Here is a 20,423-nt window from a genome sequence, read left to right as displayed (position 1 = left end):
AAGTAAATCAATTACAGTATACATTGAATAGAGTAAAAATTGTGCAAAAAAACAGAAATAACATATATTTTAAAAGTGGCGTAGTGTTCAAGGGTTCAATGTGCATTTAGGAATCAGATGGCAGAGGGGAAGAAGCTGTTCCTGAATAGCTGAGTGTGTGCCTTCAGACTTCTGTACCTCCTACCTGATGGTAATAGTGAGAAAATGGCATGCCTTGGGTGCTGGAGGTCCTTGATAATGGATGCTGCCTTTCTGAGATACCACTCCTTGAAGATGTCCTCAGTACTTTGTAGGCTAGTACCCAAGATGGAGCCGACTAAATTTGTAACCCCCTGCAGCTTCTTTCAATCCTGTGCAGTAGCCCCCCCCACCATACAGACAGTGATGTAGCCTGTCAGAATGCTCTCCAGGGTACATCTATAGAAATTTTTGAGTGTATTTGTTGACATGCCGAATCTCTTCAAACTCCGAATGAAGTAATGAACTCCAAAAGAACTCCACAAATGGATGTAAAAGAAGGTTAGAGAGTAAAATCACCTTGCCCTATTCAACTCAGGAGAGCGGTACAGTAGCATAGCAGTTAGCTTAACATTTTACAGCATCAGCGATTTCAGGGTTCAATTCCCACTGCTGTCTGTAATTCGCACTGCTGTCTGTAAGGAGTTTGAACGTTCTCTCCCTGACCATATGGGTGTTCCAGTTTCCTCCCACTTTCCAAAGGTTAGAGTTAGTAAGTTGTGGGCATGCAGTATTGGCACTGGAAGGTTAGAGTTAGTAAGTTGTGGGCATGCTGTATTGGCACTGGAAGCATAGTGAAACTTCAACTGTGTTTGGTCTTGATGCAGAAATACATTTCACTCTATATTTTGATGTACATGTGAAAATAAAGGTAACCCTTGAATCATTAGAAACACATTGTCTCTTTGGTATTTATTGTGACATAGATTACAGATTTTTAAATCAATTTTACACATTAAGAAATGTTTTCCAGGTATTTTTTATGTTGTGTGTAAATTAGATAGTTTAGGCATTCTAATCTAGAATAAAATATCTGACAGACTACACTTGATAAATTGTTTGTCAAGTAGCTTGACAAATTGTTTTTCAAATTATGATCTAGAAAATCTCCATTAATTGAAAACCCAACTTGTACTTTTTGTTTTATCTTTTAAATTACTTCCAACAACTTTATATCCACTATTATGCATAAAAAATCCTTTCCAGGTGTTGATCCTTAATCCTTCTCTCTGAATGATAGTTTCCTGATAATTGGGTCTTTATTGGCCTTGTAATGCTTCACATCTGCGTTAGAATTTGGCTATCTTTATCTGACCTTTTCACATTCTATTCAGGCACCTGATACTATATATTTCTCTACAAATTGTGCTTTTGTTTGTGAATGTCAACAGTTTTTGTATCAAATTATTTTTTAAAAATTATAAATGCAGTGATTTTGACATGCAAATCCAAATATATTTGAGCAAGCTGAATATTTCCAAAATATACATTAATTATACATTATCTTGTTTGAGTTCATTATAGATTATCTTTCAAAAAAGAACGATTTTCTTGGAATTGCATTACCTTGATAATTTGTCAACTGTATTGACTTTTCATTTTTCTCCACTTTCCAGGTGGCTCTCTATAGCATGTATGTTGCTGTTATGGCTTTTAATGCTAAGATTAGTGATCCTTCAATTGGAGGAACATACATGACTTTATTGAATACCATCTCTAATCTTGCTGGAAACTGGCCAGCTACCTTAGCTCTTTGGTTGGTGGATCCACTCACTGTCAAGAAATGTCTAGGTGTGCCCGAACAAAGTTGTAGATCAGCAGTAGATTCTGAGGTGAGTCTTTATTTACTATTGGTAAAAATGAATGATCTACAGCAGTGATTCCCAATGGGGGTGTTACTGCCTGTTTCTAAGGGGGCAATGGGGAAATAGAAGTCGTCAGGGGGGCATTCAAGATTCTTGGGGGTGGACGGTAAATGGCACCCTAACGATACCACGATAATTATGAGAGTTTGCGTGATTGGTCAATCGCACTAACTGGAATAATATAAACGTAGCTTGTTGAATACTGGCTCTATCCTGACTAACATCCAGATTCCAATCTCATAATTTTCGCTGTTATAATCATTTTCATCTTCATCTCGCTATTCCTTCGTGTGTCACTACCATTGCTCCATGCACGTCAACTTGCTGCTGTTGTCAACACCCAATAGGCATTCCCAGTTAGTGTTAATTTTGTATTTTCATTTAGCCCTGTTAATGATGGCGAAATATGTGTGGCGCGATCTTGGAGTCTGAAGGCAAAGAAGCCTTGAATTCTAATCCTGCTAAGAAACAGAAACTACAGAGGGATGTGTACCTAGAGTATAGTTTTACTCCATTCCTGTCAGACCAATGATGCCCCATGTCTTATTTGTAATACTGTACTGTCTAATGAAGCCATGAAACCGAAATAGCAGGAACCCTTGAAAAGGCTGCTTATGGTATTATTCAGTTCCAGAAGATGAAAGAAGCATTTGAAAAGAGTTGCACACTCAAGTCATTTGTCAAGTAATATAAAGATGACCTTGATAGTGGTGTTATTGCTTCTTATAACATTTCCAGAATGATAGCAAAGTGTGGAAAATCTCATACAGCAGGCATTATTAATCTTTCACCAATTGTATCAGAAGTTCTCACCACTATTCTCAAAATGGATACCAGTGTTTTAAAATCAATTCCTTTGAGTAATAGCTCACTAGCTCATCGTATTAACAAGACATTAAGTATCAACTATGCACAGAGCTACAAAAATAAAACAACCTGGGATACAACTGGATGAGTCAACTGTGCGAGACAACAAGGTATTGCTAATGTGCTAATGGCATGTGTATGGTTTATCAAAAATGGAAAAGTTTAAGAAATTCTTTTTGTAAAAAGTTAAAAATAAATATCAACAGAGAATCTACAACAAGCTCAAATGTACATTGAAGATAAAAGTGTTCCCATTAAGAACATGATTTTTAAAATTTATTCATTTATGGGATGTGGGCGTCGCCAGCTAAGCCAGCATTTATTGCCCATCCCTAGTTGCCCTTGAGAAGGTGGTGATGAGCTACCTTCTTGAACCAATGCAGTCCCTGAGGTGTAGCTAGCTACACCCATAGTGCTGTTAGGGAGTAACTTTTTGACCCAGCGACATTGAAGGAATGGCAACCTGTTTCCAAGTCAGAATGGTGAGTGACTCGGGGGGGATTTCCAAGTGGCGGCATTCCCAGGTATCTGCTGTTCTCGTCCTTCTAGATCAGTGGTCCCCAACTGAGGAAATGATATGATATGGTGATATGAAACGATATGAGTCAGCTGCACCTTTCCTCATTCCCTGTCACGCACTGTTGGAACTTGAACGCACGCGAGGTCATTACGCATGCAAGGTCATGACACACGCATCATTCCCGTCAGCGCGGGAAGAAGATCAACTCCTCAAGCTTGCAAATGATGGTGGGCTGAAAAGTATGTTTGACATAACATCTCTGCCAGCATTCTGGATCAAAGTCAAGGCTGACTATCCTGAGATAGCTAGGAAAGCACTGAAAACGTTGCTTCCATTTCCAACATTATATCTCTGCGAAGCGGAGTTTTCTGCAGTGAATGCAATGAAAACTAAATTGTGGAATAGCCTGGACACAAGGAACACCCTTCGAGTATCGCTGTCTCCCATCACCCCTTGATGGGACCGTGTTGTTGCAGGGAAACAAGCCCAGGGCTCCCACTGATTCAGCGATATTGCTGTGTTGCAGTGATTTTATATGTTCATACAGGGAAAATATGTGCTGTATGTTTAATATTAAATTCGTTAGATAAACACTTTTAGAAACGAAATTGAGTGTATTTGCCACTTATAGTGACTTAGTTGACTTATCACCTATATTTTGGTCATGATTAACACTCCCCCCCCCCCCCACCGGTCGGCCGGTCAGCAAGAATATTGTCAATATTAAACCAGTCCGCGTTGCAGAAAAGGTTGGGGACCCCGTTCTAGATGATAGTGGTTGTGGGTCTGGAAGGTACTGCCATAAGAATTTTGGTGTGTTGTTGCAGTGCATCTTGTAGATGGTACACACTGCTGCAACTGTTCATCGTTGGTGGAGGGTTTGGATGCTTGTGGACAGGGTACCAATCAAGTGAGCTGCCTTGTACTGGATGGTGTCAAGCTTCTTAAGTTGATGGAGTCGCACTCATCCAGGCAAGTATTCTATTACACTCCTGATCTGAGCCTTGTAGATGGTGGACAGGCTTTGGGGAATCAGGAGGTGAGTTACACGCCGCAGAATTCCTAGCCTTTGACCTGCTCTGGTAGCCACGGTTTTTATATGGCTAGACCAGTTCAGTTTCCTGTCAATGGTAACCCCCAGGATGTTGATAGTAGGGGATTCAGTGATGCTAATGCCACTGAATGTCAAGGGAAAATGGTGAGAGCCTCTCGTTGGAGATGGTCATTGCCTGGCACTTGCGTGGCTCGAATATTACTTGCCACTTGTCAGCCGAAGCCTGGATATTGTCCAGGTCCTGCTGCATTTGAGTATTTCTTGTGCAACAAATGGAGCACAATATATGACAGGTTGCTACGTTTATGAAAAAGAAATTCCAAGTCTGTTTGCAATTCATTGTGTAATTTGTCAACATCTTGCAGTCAAAACCTCAACCAGCAACTTTATTCAATGGCTGTACTCACTGTACACCCATGATTGTGTAGCCAGGTTTCCATCGAACTCAATATATAAGTTTGCTGATGACACAACAATTGTAGGCTGTATCTCGGGTAATGATCAGTTTGAGTACAGAAAGGAAATTAAGAACCTGGTGGCATGGTGCGAAGACAATAACCTATCCCTCAACATCAGCAAGACAAAGGAATTGGTTGTTGACTTCAGAAGGAGTAGTGGACCGCACGACCCAATTTACATCGGTGGTGCACAAGTGGAACAGGTCAAAAGCTTTAAGTTCCTCGGGGTCAATATCACAAATGACCTGACTTGGTCCAACCAAGCAGAGTCCACTGCCAAGAAGGCCCACCAGCGCCTTTACTTCCTGAGAAAACTAAAGAAAACCCTCACTATTTTTTATAGATGCACCGTAGAAAGCATTCTTCTAGGGTGCATCACAACCTGGTATGGAAGTTGCCCTGTCCAAGACCAAAAGAAGCTGCAGAAGATCGAGAACACAACGCAGCACATCACACAAACCAATCTTCCGTCCTTGGACTCACTTTACACTGCACGCTGTCGGAGCAGTGCTGCCAGGATAATCAAGGACACGACCCACCCAGCCAACACACTTTTCGATCCTCTTCCCTCCAGGAGAAGGCTCAGGAGCTTGAAGACTAGTACAGCCAGATTTGGGAACAGCTTCTTTCCAACTGTGATAAGACTGCTGAACGGATCCTGACCCAGATCTGGGCCGTACCCTCCAAATATCCAGACCTGCCTCTGGGTTGTTTTGCACTACCTTACTTTCCATTTTTCTATTTTCTATTTATGATTTATAATTTGTATTTTTAATATTTACTATCAATTTGTAATCCGGGGAGTGGGAAGCGCAGAATCAAATATCGCTGTGATGATTGTACGTTCTAGTATCAATTGTTTGGCGACAATAAAGTACAGAGTATGACTCTTGTAATATCTGCTATCAACAAGATTAAAGCACATCCATTAAATAGCAAAATATTTCACCAGTTATGCCAAGATAATGATGAAGTGTTTGTACGCTTGCTTCTTCACACTGAAGTGCATTGGTGATCAAAAGGCTGTTGCTTAAAATGTTTCTTTGAAATTTTTGACACTGCTTGAATTTTTGCTCAAGATTGAACTTGTATGTGGAGATGTGGCATACCTAGCCAATCTGTATGATAAAATGAACATTCTAAATATGAAACTGCAGGGCGAGAATTTAAATTGGCAATAAGTGCAGTGTCCACTTTTATCAGAAAATTGGAAATAACATTGGGAGAAGAACATTCTCAGTTTCTCTGCATGGAAAGTATGACAATCTCTTTCATAGATGGTAATTTGCAGGTGTACTGCTTACACCTGCAGTCACCGAAGAATCTTCAGAGTTGATCCAAGGATTTAAACAATCTGGAAATTCTGGACTGGGCAATTAACCCATATCTTTGCAAGGTGGAAGAACAGGAAGAGAGCTTGCAAAAAGAAATTATCAAAATTCAGAATGATGAAAACGCAAAAATGCTTTAGAAAAATGTCAAATTTTGTGGTATGTGGCTACTATGTTATATGAAGTTTCCTGGTCTTTGGAGAAGAACCAAACTGCTCTTCATTGCATTTCCATCCTCCTACCTTGTTGAAGGAAGCTTCAGTGCAGTGAACCACATACTCACAAAAAGCAAACTGCTTGGACATTGTTACATGTGGGGACTTAAGGCTTTTGCTGTCACAATTTGAACCAGATATTTCAACTCTTGCAAATAACCATCAAGTTCAGGATCACATTGATCTCGAAGCTGCTGTACAGCGCAAAGGTACTGTGTAAGCTGCTTTTAAAAACAAATAAAAATTTAAAGTGTGAATCATTTCTCTCATGTCAGGTTTTGGTCAACATGTTTTTACACTATGGGGGCACAGGAAAGTGTATTGTCTAAGAGGGGCATTGGCAATTATGAAAGTGCTTTACGGGGGTGTTGGGCTAAAAATGGTTGGGAAAACTGATCTATAGTATTGTCTGTGTGAGTGCTTTTCATGCTTGATCACAATAAATATAAACGTCTGGATTATAATTGAAACTTTCTCCTTTTTTTGTCCCCATACAGCTTTGTGTTAAATCTGGTGGTTCATGTTCAACAATAACTGATGGCTACTATGTAGAATCTATATTCTGCATTTTCTTTGGACTTGCATGGTGGCTCCGGTATGGGAAAAAATTCAGAAATCTACAAAATGAGCATCCATCCACGTGGCGGTGCAAGAGGAATAATTGAGCTCATAGATGGAATTTAATGAAAATTGGATCTCTTGGCCGGTGTTCAGGAGACTGTGAAAAAAGAAAGTATTTTATCAGTTTTATAATGTTTATTTTGAGTATGTCAGATGATTGTCGTATGCTACAAGTAGTGCTGGTTATGTATAGCACTAATTTTAATTAGGCTTTTTATGTTGGAGTTTAAAAATTGCCTACTTGTGCAACAACATTCATTTCATAGATATCCATCAAGTTGCATTATTTCAGATGTCATATAAGATAAATTTAAACAGAGGCTCTAAAGCAAATTGCATGCCTGTTAGAAAAATTGGCAAGCTTACTGCCTCTCCACTGAAAGTGAACATTACTGTGCAATTACTTAAGAGCACAATTGGTCTAGTAAATCTAGTAATTGCAACAATGGCTACATTTTGAATTGCAAATTCATATAAATATTTTGGGACTAGTTACATTAAAGATACTATTGTGTTAAATGTTTACCTTCTTACAAAATTGCAGTACCATATCGGTGAAACTTTACCACACAATATGGCTTAACCTGATAGTGGAGTTAAGTGTAGAGACTTGCCTGTAAGAATTATTCTAAGGTCACCTTGTTTTGATGTTTCTATCATACATTTCACCTTTAATTTTGTTTCATCCCATGTAGGGGGGTGGGGATGAAATGTAAATTCAGCAAGGCGCTACAGCTATTTAAACTAATTTTATAAAACAAAATAAATTGGAATAAACTTGGATGACATCAGAGCAGCAGAGAAAAGGAAAAGAAAATTTCATAGACACCCAGCAGGTCATACAGCATCTGTAAAAAGAGAAACGTCCTTTTCTGACATATCAAAGAAGCAAAATAACAGCCTTGTATAATGTACATTAAATGGATTTCATTCAATTTACTATTTCTGTCTATAGTCCTTCTGGTTACTTTAATTTCCATAAAGCTACCTTGTATATATCAAATGAAGACAAGATTGCAACAGTGAAATGCCTTTATTCCTTTAGCTAAACCAACTGTGATATCATGTAGTGGCAATCATTCAATCCAAAGATCGTTATTCAACAGATCGTCTGTCAAGGATTTGGACAATATAATATAAATTAATATGTGCCTGCAACAGTGGGGACATCATCTTTGGATAAGATGTTAAACTAAGACACCGTCCTCTTTTTAGATGATTATGAAAAATAGGTGGTTGTGATTATTTCAAGTAGAGTTTGAAATTATGATGTTCAAGCCAATCCTTCTCTCTACATTAAGAGCTCCATGATAAGATGAAGTATTCATTCAATGCATTGGCTGTTTATGAAATACTCCCATTTTCAAAATAGCTTCCTTATTAAGTAACATAATTAAAAATAGTTATCTATTAAATATGAACTGCTTTGTGGCATTCTGATATAATGAAACATTCACTTTCAACTTATTTTTGAAAACTATATGCGAGCATTACAGTAGAAATATTTAGCTATTAGAGAAACTCAGTGACAGAAACCTACTTGTATTTAAAAGACCTTTTGAACAATGTTGATTTCCACATTATGATTTGCTTTATTTAAATTATAAAAACAAATATTAAATGTTGGATTATTCTATTAATCTGATTTGCATTTTGTTCCAACTATTGTCACATCTGGTTCATAATTTCCAAATTTTGTCATTTAAACTTATCAGAATTTTCCTATAGTCTGAAATATTTATTGATCTGAGGAGAATGTGTTAAATAACATGGATTTGAAATTAATATCTACATGGATCCAAGTGGTATATTTCTTTCTCAGTCATTCAAAATTCTTTATGGAAGGAGAAAACCTCTCCTTTTGTTACCAATCTCCATTTTGTTGGTGAAATTTCAATCAATTGACATAGATCTGATGTTGCTGTAGCACTGAATTTGTCACTAAGTGGGATTGACTTGGGTTTCAGTCACTTCCAAATCCTACATTTGGACAATCCGTTTACTCATAACTGAAAGCTAATTGCAAACTGAGAACTTTGAGTTTATTCAGCATTTACTAAATCGAATATAGAATAGTACAGCACATTACAGGCCCTTCGGCCCACAATGTTGTGTTGACCCTCAAACCCTGCCTCCTATATAACCTCCCACCTTAAATTCCTGCATATACCTGTCTAGTAGTCTCTTAAATTATCTGTGTATTGACATATTTAGTTATCTCAATAGTATAAATACTTTTCTTCTGGATTTTAGTAATTTGTAATTGATTTTGATTGTCAACAAACTACCAACTTTCACAACCATTTATAGGCAAGCTGCTAGAAACTTTTGAAGTTTTTTCCCCCAGGTTAAATTCATTTGATGTTCTTTAAATATAAAGACTATTGCCCATGAAAGCAATGACCAACAACCGTGTGCTTCCACATCTGATTTCAAACTTAAGTTGTGTTTTGAGAATAAATTAACTCATTATCACTGGTCATTGAGCTGTAGAATTATATAGCCATGAAACCAAGCCTTTTGGTCTTTGCACTGTGTTGATCCAAAACCCATCCACACTAATTACATTTTCACTCACATCAACTTCAACTCCCTCTCCCACCCAATTCTCTTACCAGTTAAACTGCACTTAAGGCAATTTATGGTTGCTAATTAATTTACTAACTATTGCTACTTCCATTTGTCATAGAAAACCAGCACACCTGGAGGAAGACCATGACGTTAAAGGAAAAAAAAAACATGAAAACAGGCAATGTCTGAAGCTAGGATCAATGCTGATTTCTGGAGCCAAGTGGCAGCAGTATAAACCATCTGGCTGGGTTGTTTTTAAAATTTAACATCTGCCAGAGAATAGATATCAGATTTTTTAGTTTGCTCACTGATGTCAGATCTTCCTTCCATCAAATTAAATAGATGGCAGAGTGAGGGATGTTTGACACAGGTCAAGTTGGTTCTGAAGGAAAACTAGTCTGAAATTTTCATCAAGAAACTTATAATTTCAAATATTCCCCAGTCTCAAATCACTAACTATTCTTCTCTTGTAACTTTTGTCTTTGGCTCTTTAAAAAGTATCAGCCGAGGTTTCTCTTTGTAATCAAAGACAAATGGATTTTTTTTGCACCAAGAATGAAACATACTTGTTTCTGCTTCATTTTACCTCATTAAAAGAAAAGAATTATGTTCCAAATAGTTAATTCATCCATTAGCAGAAAAATATATAAAGATTTGTTTTTTTTTTAATTGATCTTGTTAAGAAATCTTATGAAATGTTTATTTTTTCCATATTTCTGATGATCTCTGCAGTTATTGGCAACAAAATTTGTTTTCAAACTTCTGGTTCACTAATTAATGAACGGAAGGCAAGGCATGATATTTTTAAATGACTATCCTGATTTTACCATTGGCACAACTGGGCTTGTGCAGGTTTCATTCTTGCAGATGTTACAAGGAATCCTTGAAAATGCAGCAGCCAGATTAGATTTAGTGTGTTTAGTAAAGGACTATTTTGTGCTGTATTAAGTTGTATGTTCACTGGCATCTTCTCTGGTGTCACATTGAATTGAGTATGACTTTGCTTCCTCTCAGGTTTTGAAGTGAATAGTGAGTCAACTTTGGATCCTGACTCTTCCACCGATGGGACTGGAAGTGCCTGACAGGTGGGCAGTTTGTGAGGTGCTGAGCTCCTCTGCCATTTATGCAGGGCTTCTGTGTGTTTTCAGTGCATGAACTTGAGGCTCTAATACCATCTCAATTGTTCCATTACCACTTCAAGCAATCGTGCCAAGAATTCCAAAGAGTCAGTTGGGATTTGTATTTTGTCAAGAGGTTTGGAGGAAAACCTTGACAAATGTCTGTATTACTGTATATGCAAATGAGCTGGGCTGTCCAAAGGGGCAGACTGAGTGTATCAAGGCTTTGATCCTGAGAATACTGACCAGGGAGAAGATGTCATTGATTTACTAAACCTTCCAGGATTTTGTTGTGGTGGTATCTTTCAAATACTTTGAGGGATTTGTTATAGGTAGTTCAGATGTCAAAGGAGGACAGGACTCGTGGCTGTCTAGCAGATCATTAGTTTCATGCCATGTTTAAGGTTTTATTTTAATATCTTCAACACCCTCTTATCACGGACAAAAGGCTATGTTAGCTTATTGAAGACATACATAAATATGATCAGTGTCTACCTTCATCAACTGATAACTCCCAAGAGTTTGAGGAGTAGTTGACATTTATCTGTTTGTGCAGAGGGTGCAGATTTATAGAGGACCTTTGTCATGTGGGTGTTGGTTCTTTCTCAATCTTTTTTATTAAGTTTTGAATTGATAAACAATGATAATGATAAAGAGATCGGGATTACGTTAATAACGGTTAACGTATACAGACACAGACTCCGAGTAGCGTATGTAATTTAAGCTTCCCAATCTCTTAATAACTGAACATGAAAAAGATTCAAAAAATTTTATACAAAGAAAATGTTCCCCTACACTAAAAAAAAACAACAAAGGCTGGGCTGCTGTTTCATTGGTTAAAATCATTATTTGTCATTAATCCCGCTCCTCTATACACAAACAAAAAGTCATTGGAAAGGATTCAGAAAAGGTCAGCTTACATCATATGAAAATGTTGAATAAATGGCCTCCAAGTTTTTTCAAATTTAACTGAAGGATCGATAGTACCACTCCTATTTTTTTTTCCCAAGTTTAACCATGTTATAGTTTGGGAAAACCATTGAAATGTAGTAGGGGGATTAGAATCTTTCCATTTAAATAAAATGGATCTTCTAGCTATTAATGTAACAAATGCAATCAAACAGCAAGCTGAAGGGGATAAATGATTAGAGTCCATGGTAACCCAAAAATTGCAGTAATAGGATGAGGTTGTAAATCAATACGCAAAACTACTGAAATAGTGGATGTTGAGTGCTAGGGTCATGCCAATTTGCACTAAAATCTTGTCTTTTCCATTTAATGCCTGCCAACATCAATTTAATGCTATGGTGTTGTACACTGCCATATTCATTTATTTAAACTTGTTTGGTGATGTGCCTGCTATTCTAATTTACGAACTTGCCAAGAATATCGTGTGTTTATTTTTGTTTACTAGCTGATTCTTAATCATGCTTCAATATTTGCTGGTGCTTGCTTCTGTACTAACTTTTTTTTTGAACCAGCGATGAGTAGTATTCAGTCAATTCATGAAAAACTGATTGTACTGCAGTGATCATTACTAATATTTTTGAACGATGACTGCATATATTTGTTGTGCTGCTTGTGAACTGCCTGAAAAAACAATAGTATATTATAACTTGTCCAGTTAATTTTAAATCTAGTTTAAAAAAAACAATTAATTTAAATTTCATAATTAGAACAAAACAGCTTCCCGATGAATATGTTGTGTCATGGCAAGTATTCATAAATATCCAATGCATCTACAGCAACTGTCCAGCAGTAACTCAACTACGCACATTTTCCATTAGCCAGAATAACAGGGGCAGTTCATACCTGGTAACATCACCACCTGGCCTTCCCCCCCCCCCCCCACCAAGATTCTGTACCTCCTCGTTGTTACATTAGATACTATTTTTAAGGGAACATCTACACCAGGACAACGTAAAGGTGCCTTAAAAGGGTGACTCAGAAATAACAATAATTGTTGGAATTGACTTTATCATCACATCCATCTCAAGAATATAATTTAAAATGTCTATGTACTTAATCTGCTGCACTTTTATTGTTCATAAAAATAAATGAAAATCTTTTTAAAATTACATTGTTTTTCCAAAAAATGAATTTCCCCAGTTAGTCCTTTATCCTTGGCTGCTCTAAATGATTTTGTGGAGATTGTTCTTCCTGTGCTTTCCCTTGTCCTTTCTCAAAGAAAACTCAGTGCACTTCAGAATGCCTTATTCAATAATTTTTTTTGTACTGTGATTGATGTTTTCTTGATTTGCTGTATATTTGTCTTATTTGCTTATTCATGTCCATTTAAAAGTTTGTATTTTAAGATTCTCTTCCATTTTTGAACTTTCTGTTATCTTGATATAATGGTTTAATTATATTGAGATTGTTGCTACTATTATTTTTCTTGCATTTTTCACCATTATCATATCAAGCTAGAAATTCTCTTTCCTAGTATTCACAACTTGAAATTAGAAAGGAATAAAATTTGACCACGCTTTACAACACAAGGCATCTTGTATATTAATTTTGGATAGACTTGTTCTTACTTATGGTTTCAAATTTTACTATCCATGAAAAGCCAGAGTTAGCCAATACCAGATCTGGTAACTCCTCATAATGGAAGAAGAGAGGAAAAACAAAGAATAAGCAATGGAAAATTAGTGGGTTAACTCATTCTTAGAAATGGAGAAAGCAGTTGAAGCAAGAGGCAGAGACAATGGAGAAAATTGAGGAGTTGATCGATCAGTGAACACATTTTCAAAAGGATATTTCTTATTAATCATGTCTTTATATTAATGGAATGCTGCAAAATGACCAGCAATATCTGGCAGTTTGCAGTTCATGGGATAGCTGTACAATGTAGCTGATTTGGCACCAATAATAACATGGGATATCCAGCTCCCATTATCCTTTTGCTTACCTGTCTTCAGCTGTACAATAAATCATTTTCCCTCAATTATAAAATCAAAAGTTGATGGGTGGGATGTTGGAAGTGTGGGGAATAGTTATACTTTTACCTGTATTTGCAGTTCCTTACATGTTATCCAAGCAGCAAAATGATGTCCCTAGCGACAGAATTTAGGGGAAAAATATCTATCACTTTAGGAAGAATTGGAGAGATGGGATAATTAATAGTGGGGACTAAACTTCATTTTCACAAAAAATTACACAAAATAATCTGCATTTAAAACAAAAATCAGAACACTAGTGAGAATGAAGAAGTTGGGTGGAATATATTGGTCTGACTATAAATATATAATCTAAAGGACCCTGATGTTCATCTGAGTTTTGAAAGAGATTGCTTTATAGATTCTGAATATTTTGCAATTGTTCTGGATGAGGCTAGTAAATACATCTTCACTATTTGAGAAATGAAAGGGGAGAAAATAGGGGATCACCAGTGGTATAAATCCTACTTTGCATGATCCAGTGATAGGGCATGTTACAAGATAGCTAGCGGATTCCATGTTCCTTAGGATGACATGTTTGAATGTCAAAAGGGAGACATTGAAATATTAGATCAGCGTATTAGTGATGGCTCCCCCACTCCCAAAAAAACTATCTGCTTTATCATTTCCAGAAAAAAAACATATCCATCACTTTGTTCTTTAACTAGCCATGGTGGCATCACTACCCTGAGTAAAATGTTGGACTCAAATTAGTGATATTACTATCAGAGTGTCTGAGTTCTAGGCGATAACAGAGTGACAATCAAGACTGTTGATATTAGACTATAAGACACAGGATCAGAATGAGGCCATTCAGCCCATCTAGTCTGCTCCAGCATTCCAGCATGGTTGACACCAGATCCCACTCAACCCCATACACGTGCCTTCTTGCCATATCCTTTGATGGCCTCACCAATCAGGAAACTAATAACTTGCATCTTAAATATACCCATGAACTTGGCCTCCACCGCATTCTGTGGCTGAGCATTCCACGGATTCACTAGTCTCTGGCTAAAGAAAATTCCTCCTTAACTCTGTTCTGAAAGGTTGCCCCTCAATTTTGAGACTGTGACCTCTAGTTCTGGATACCCCCACCACAGGAAACATTCTCTCCACATCCGCCCCAACTAATCCTTTCAACATTTGATAAGTTTCAATGAGATTCCCATGTATTCTTCTGAATTCCAGTGAGTGCCGGCCCACAGCTGCCAAATGCTCCTCATATGTTAACCCCTTCGTTCCTGAAATTATCCTTGTGAACCACCTCTGGACTCTCTCCAAGAACAACATATCCATTCCGTGATACGGGGCCCAAAATTATTGACGATACTCTCAATCAGGGTTGAATCCTTATTGTTGCTCCTAAGGATCCCACAGGATAGAAGAGGCCTGCATTTGCAATGATGGTGGACAGAGCAAGGGCCAGTGGTAAGCTGGTCCAAATGATGAAAGACCAGGCTCCAGTTCTTGAATGTTTGCATCCACAAATGGATAGGCTCGGTTACATCTTCCATTTACATCTACCCTCCTGAGAGAAGAGATTTATTTACTGAAATCTGTTTATGGTGCAAAAGTTGATCAGATTTTGTTATTCCAGTTAATGCAAATATTTGCTGTCATGAGGTATCCGGTTTATTAAGGTCATAGAACATGGTCCCTTCTGCCCACTGAATTCACACAATCAAGTATCTTTTTACACTGATCCCATTTTATTCTTCCCATGTTCCTATCAAACACCCCCCACCCCACCCCTGCCCAGATTCTATGACTCATCCAAGTACTAGGAGCAATTTTATGATTAATGATTAACTTCTCCACCCATGTCTTCAGCATATGGGATGAAACTCGGGTATTGGCATAAAGCCCATGAAGTCATAGGGACAGTGTGTGAATTTCAGATAGCACCAGAGGTTAAGATTGCACCTGGGTTAATGGTGCTTCAAAGCAGCAGTTCTACTGGTTGTACCATTATGCTATCCATTACAGAGCTGTGATACCTCTATGGCTCCATTCAAGCTTGGATTATAAACGTAAAGTAACAATGATTACCTTCAGCAAGAAAAGAACCTAATTTTATCTCCTTGTTATTCATTTGTATTACCACAACTCAGAAGCTGTGGAATTACAAGTACATTTGAATCAGTCTTCACTGTGGAAGATATTAGCAGTATGGTGGAAGTTCTAGGTGTCAAAGGGTGTGAAGTTTCCATAACTAGACAAAAGGTTCTTGGGGAAACTGAAAGGTCTGAAGTTTGATAAGTCACCTGGACCAGATGATGTACAGCCCAGAGTTCTGAAAGAGGTGGCTGAAGAAATCATGGAGGCATTAGTAATGATCTTTCAAGAATCACTAGATTCTGGAATGATTCCAGAAGAATGGAAATTTGCAAATGTCACTCCACTCTTCAAGAAGTGAGAAAGGCAGAGGAAAGGATACTACAGGCCAGTTAGTCTGACCTCAGTGATTGGGAAGATGTTGGTGTCAGTTATTAAGGATGAGGCCTCAGAGTACTTGGAGGCACATGATAAAATAGGCCACAATCAGCATGGTTTCCACAACTGAAGATCTTACAAATCTGGCAGAGTTCTTTGGGGGAGAAAAGATAACAGGCAGGATAGACAAAGAAGAATCGGTTGGTGGTGTGTCCTTGGATTTTCAGAAGGCATTTGACAAAGTGTTACTAATGCGGCTGCCTAACAAACTACGAGCCCATCGTATTACAGGAAGGATTCTAGCATGAATAAAGTAGCGGCTGATTGGCGGAAGGCAATGATGAGATTGAACGGAACCTTTTCTGGCTGGCTGCCAGCGACTAGTGGTGTTGCAACTGATTGTTTTTACATGATGTGTTAATGATTTAGAAGATGGAATTTGTGTCTTTGTTGTAAAGTTTGCAGACAATATGAAAGTAGGTGGAGGGGCAGGTAGTTTTGAGGAAGTAGGGAGGCTTCAGAGGTCTTAGACATATTAGGAGAATTGGCAAAGAAATAGCAGATGGAATACAGTATCGAGAAGTGTATGGTCATAAACTTAGGTAGAAGAAATGAAAGGGTTGTCTATTTTCTAAATGGAGAGAAAATACAAAAATCTGAGGATAAAGACACTTGGGTGTCCTTGTGTAGGAATCCTGAGTTTCCTTCCACCACCACTCTCCTCTGCCTAGCAGAACTTGTCCTCACACTAAATAATTTTTCCTTTGGCTCCTCCCACTTCCTTCAAACAAAAGGTGTAACCACGGACACTCCCATGGGTCCCAGCTATGCCTGCCTATTTGTCAGCTACGTGGAACAGTCTACCTTCCAAGCCTACACTGGTGACTGTCCTGCACTTCTCCTACACTACATCGATGACTGCATTGGTGCCGCTTCCTGCACCCATGCTGAACTTGTTAACTTCATCCACTTTGCCTCCAGCTTCCACCGTACACTCAAGTTTACCAGCCCCATTTCCAACATCTCGCTCCCCTTTCTTGATCTCACTGTCTCTATTTCTGGAGACAGTTTATCCACTGATGTCTATTATAAACCTATAGACTGTTACAGCTACTTGGACGACCTCTTCCCACCTTGTTACTTGTACCACTTTTTACTTGCCACCCCTTGCTCTCAATTCCTCCGTCTCCACCGCATCTGCTCTCAGGATGAGTCTTTTCATTCCAGAATGAAGGAGATATCTTCCTTCTTCACAGAAAGGGGCTTCCCTTCCTCCACCATTAATGCTGCCCTCAACCACATCTCTTCAATTTCACTCACATCATCTCTTACCCCATGCTCCTGCCACCCTACCAGGGATAGGATTTCTCTTGTCCTCACCTACCACCCAACCTGCCTCTGCGTCCAGCACATAATTCTCTGAAACTTCCGCCATCTCCAATGGGATCTCACCACCAAACTCACCTTTTCCTCTGCACCCCCCACCACTTTCTGCTTTCTGCAGGGATCGCTCCTTATGCGACTCCCTTGTTCATTCGTCTCTGCCCACTGATCTCCGTCCTGGCACTTATCCTTGCAAGCAGAACAAGTGCTACACCTGCCCCTACACCTCCTCCCTCACGACCACTCAGGGCCTTAAATAGCCCTTCCAGGTGAGGCGACACTTCACCTGTGAGTCTGTTGGGGTCATATACTGAGTATAATGCCCCTGGTCTGTCCTCCTGTATATTGGTGAGACCTGACGTAGATTGGGAGACTGCTTCACTGAGCACCTGTGCTCCTTCCACCAGAAAAAGCGGAATCTCCCACTGGGCACCCATTTTAATTCTACTTCCCATTTCCATTCCGATATGTCTATCCATGGCCGCCTCCACTGTTTGATGAGGCAACACCTAGGTTGAAGGAACAACACCTTATATTCTGTTTGGGTAGCCTCCAATCTGATGGCATGAACATCGACTTCTCTAACTTCTGGTAATGGCCCCCACCACACCTTCACTATTTCCCATCCCCTTTCTCCTCTTTCACCTGATCTCCTTGCCTGCCCATCGCTTCCCTCTGGTGCTTCTCCCCCCTTTTTTTTCTTCCATTGCCTTCTGTCTCTTTCACAAATCAACTTTCCAGCTCTTTACTTCATCCCTCCTCCTCCAGGTTTCACCTCTCACCTGGTGTTTCTCTCTCCCCACCCCCACCTTCTAAATCTACTCCTCAGCTTTTTTTCTCCAGTCCTGCCAAAGGGTTTTGGCTTGAAACATCGACTGTACTTTTCTTCATAGATGCTGCCTGGCCTGCTGAGTTCCTCCAGCATTTTGTGTGTGTTGCTCAGATTTCCAGCATCTGCAGATTTTCTCTTGTTTGAGGTTAATTTGCAGTTTTAGTCTGTGGTGAGGAAGGCAAATGCATTGTTAGCATTCATTTCAAGAGGACTAGAATATAAAAGCAAGGATGTAATGTTGAGACTTTATAAAGCACTAGTGAGGCCTCATTTGGAGTATTGTGAGCAGTTTGGGGCCTTTATCTTAGAAAGGATGTGTTGAAACTGGAGAGGGTTCAAAGGAGGTTCACGAAAATGTTCCCAGGATTGAATGGCTTGTCATTTGCAGAGCATCTGATGCCACTGGGCCTATATGACCTCAGGTTCATTCGGGAAACCGAGAGTTTTCTGGACAGGACCTACAGCGACATTGTTACACCGAAGATACCGGAAGGGGGGGGGGGCGACGATGGATGCTTGGAGTACAGGACACCCCGGGGGATGTACCTCTTGATAACAGGTTCGCCCTCTTGGAAGCTGTCGGGACAGAAGACAGTGCCAGTTTGAGAGGCGGACAGGCCTGCGAGTCAAAAATTGGCGCTGAGACAAAGACAAGGAGACAGAAGTCAGGCAGAGCCATGGTAGGAGGGGACTCCATAATGAGAGGTACAGAAAGGGGTTTCTGAGGCAACAGGTGGGATTTAAGGATGGTGTGTTGCCTCCCTGGTGCCAGGATCCAGGACATCACAGACCGATTGCAGGGTATCCTCAAGGGTAAAGGTGAACAGCCGGAAATGGTGGTGCATGTCTGCACAAATAACGTCAGGAGGATGAGGAAAGAAATTCTGCAGCGTGACTTCAGAGAACTCAGAAGAAGGCTGAAAAGCAGGACCTCCAGGGTGGTTATCTCCTGTTTGCTTCCAGTTCCTTGTGCTGGAGAGGACAGGAACAGGGAGATTGGGGATCTGAATGTGTGGCTGAGGAGCTGGTGTGGGAGGCAGGGATTTAGATTCTTGGACCACTGGGATCTGTTTTGGGGTAAGGATGGATTGTACAGAAGGGACGGGTTGCATCTTAACACAGTGGTCTGCAACCACCGGGCCGCGAGGAAACGATATGTTTGGCGATATTGCTCAGCTGCACCTTTCCTCGTTCCCTGTCACGGCCACTGTTGAGCTTGAACGCAGCCGAGGTCATTACCCGCGTGTCATCCATGTCAGGGCGGGAAGGAGATCAACTCCCCAAGCTTGCAAATGATGGCGGGCTGAAAAATATCTTTGACATAACATCTCTGCCGGCATTCTGGATCAAAAAGGCCAAATATCCTGAAATTGCCACGAAAGCACTGAAAACCTTGCTTCCATTTCCAAAATCCTACTTCTGCGAAGCGGGCTTTTCTGCAATGAATGCAACGAAAACTAAATTGCGGAATAGAGTGGACATAAGGAACCCCCTTCGAGTATCGCTGTCTCCCATCACCCTTCAATGGCACCGTCTCGTTGCAGGGAAACAAGCCCAGGGCTCCCACTGATTCAGTGATATTGGTGTGTTGCGATGATTTTATATGTTTATATGGGGAAAATATGTGCTGTGTGTCTAATATCCAAACGTTATTTAATATGTTATGATGCTATTGACTTCTAAGTGACTTATAATTGACTTATCACTATATTCATGCGCTGTTACATAACACCTAAAATAACACTAACATATAGTAAAAGCAGGAATGATATGATAAATAGCCTATATAAAGTAGAAATAATGTATGTACAGTAGTTTCACTGAACAGAATCACCAAAAACGATTTGTAGGGGAATAAAATACACGCATGTGCACTGGTGCCCGCACAAGGCTTCATGGTCATGGTAGTCTCGGGGTAAACAAGACATTCGTGCGAAACGTGTCTTCCATAATTTCGGGGGTCTGTAAAGCTTATGGAAAGCATTGCAGCCAGAGTTCCTTCCCTGCCCTTCAGTCACCCAATGGGAAGCTACTGCAGCGTAGGATGACATGCGATGATACCAAGCGGACCAATCACAGCTGTTGCGTCCTACGTTGCCGCGACGCATTTTGGGACAGTTGCGCGTCGCAGCAACGCGTGCTCTCGCGTAGGGTTCGGTATCAGCTTTGCGGCGACGCGAACACGCAGAAGTATAAAC

General features: G+C 39.7%; 1 protein-coding gene across 2 annotated transcripts in view; it reads left to right on the top strand.

Moving 5' to 3' along the window:
* The window catches only part of slc33a1 (solute carrier family 33 member 1), a 33,647-nt gene extending 20,557 nt beyond the window's left edge, over positions 1–13,090 (top strand). The window contains exons 6-8 of one of the 2 annotated variants that reach the window (XR_011885683.1): positions 1,635–1,850; positions 6,826–7,061; positions 9,639–13,090. Coding sequence is in view for 1 of the 2 variants with exons in the window: in XM_072255363.1 (XP_072111464.1) it covers positions 1,635–1,850; positions 6,826–6,993 (384 nt within the window). In the remaining variant the exon portion in view is untranslated. Of the gene's footprint in view, positions 1–1,634; positions 1,851–6,825; positions 7,889–9,638 lie in introns of those variants that run through there. The other variant, XM_072255363.1, reaches the window with a different exon arrangement.
* The last annotated feature ends 7,333 nt before the right edge of the window (positions 13,091–20,423 follow it).

Source organism: Mobula birostris, chromosome 4, assembly GCF_030028105.1.
Source record: "Mobula birostris isolate sMobBir1 chromosome 4, sMobBir1.hap1, whole genome shotgun sequence".
In the NCBI taxonomy this organism is placed as follows: Eukaryota; Metazoa; Chordata; class Chondrichthyes; order Myliobatiformes; family Myliobatidae; genus Mobula; species Mobula birostris.
The sequence above is the reverse complement of the archived record's forward strand: the minus strand, read 5'-3'. Positions and strand labels throughout refer to the sequence as shown.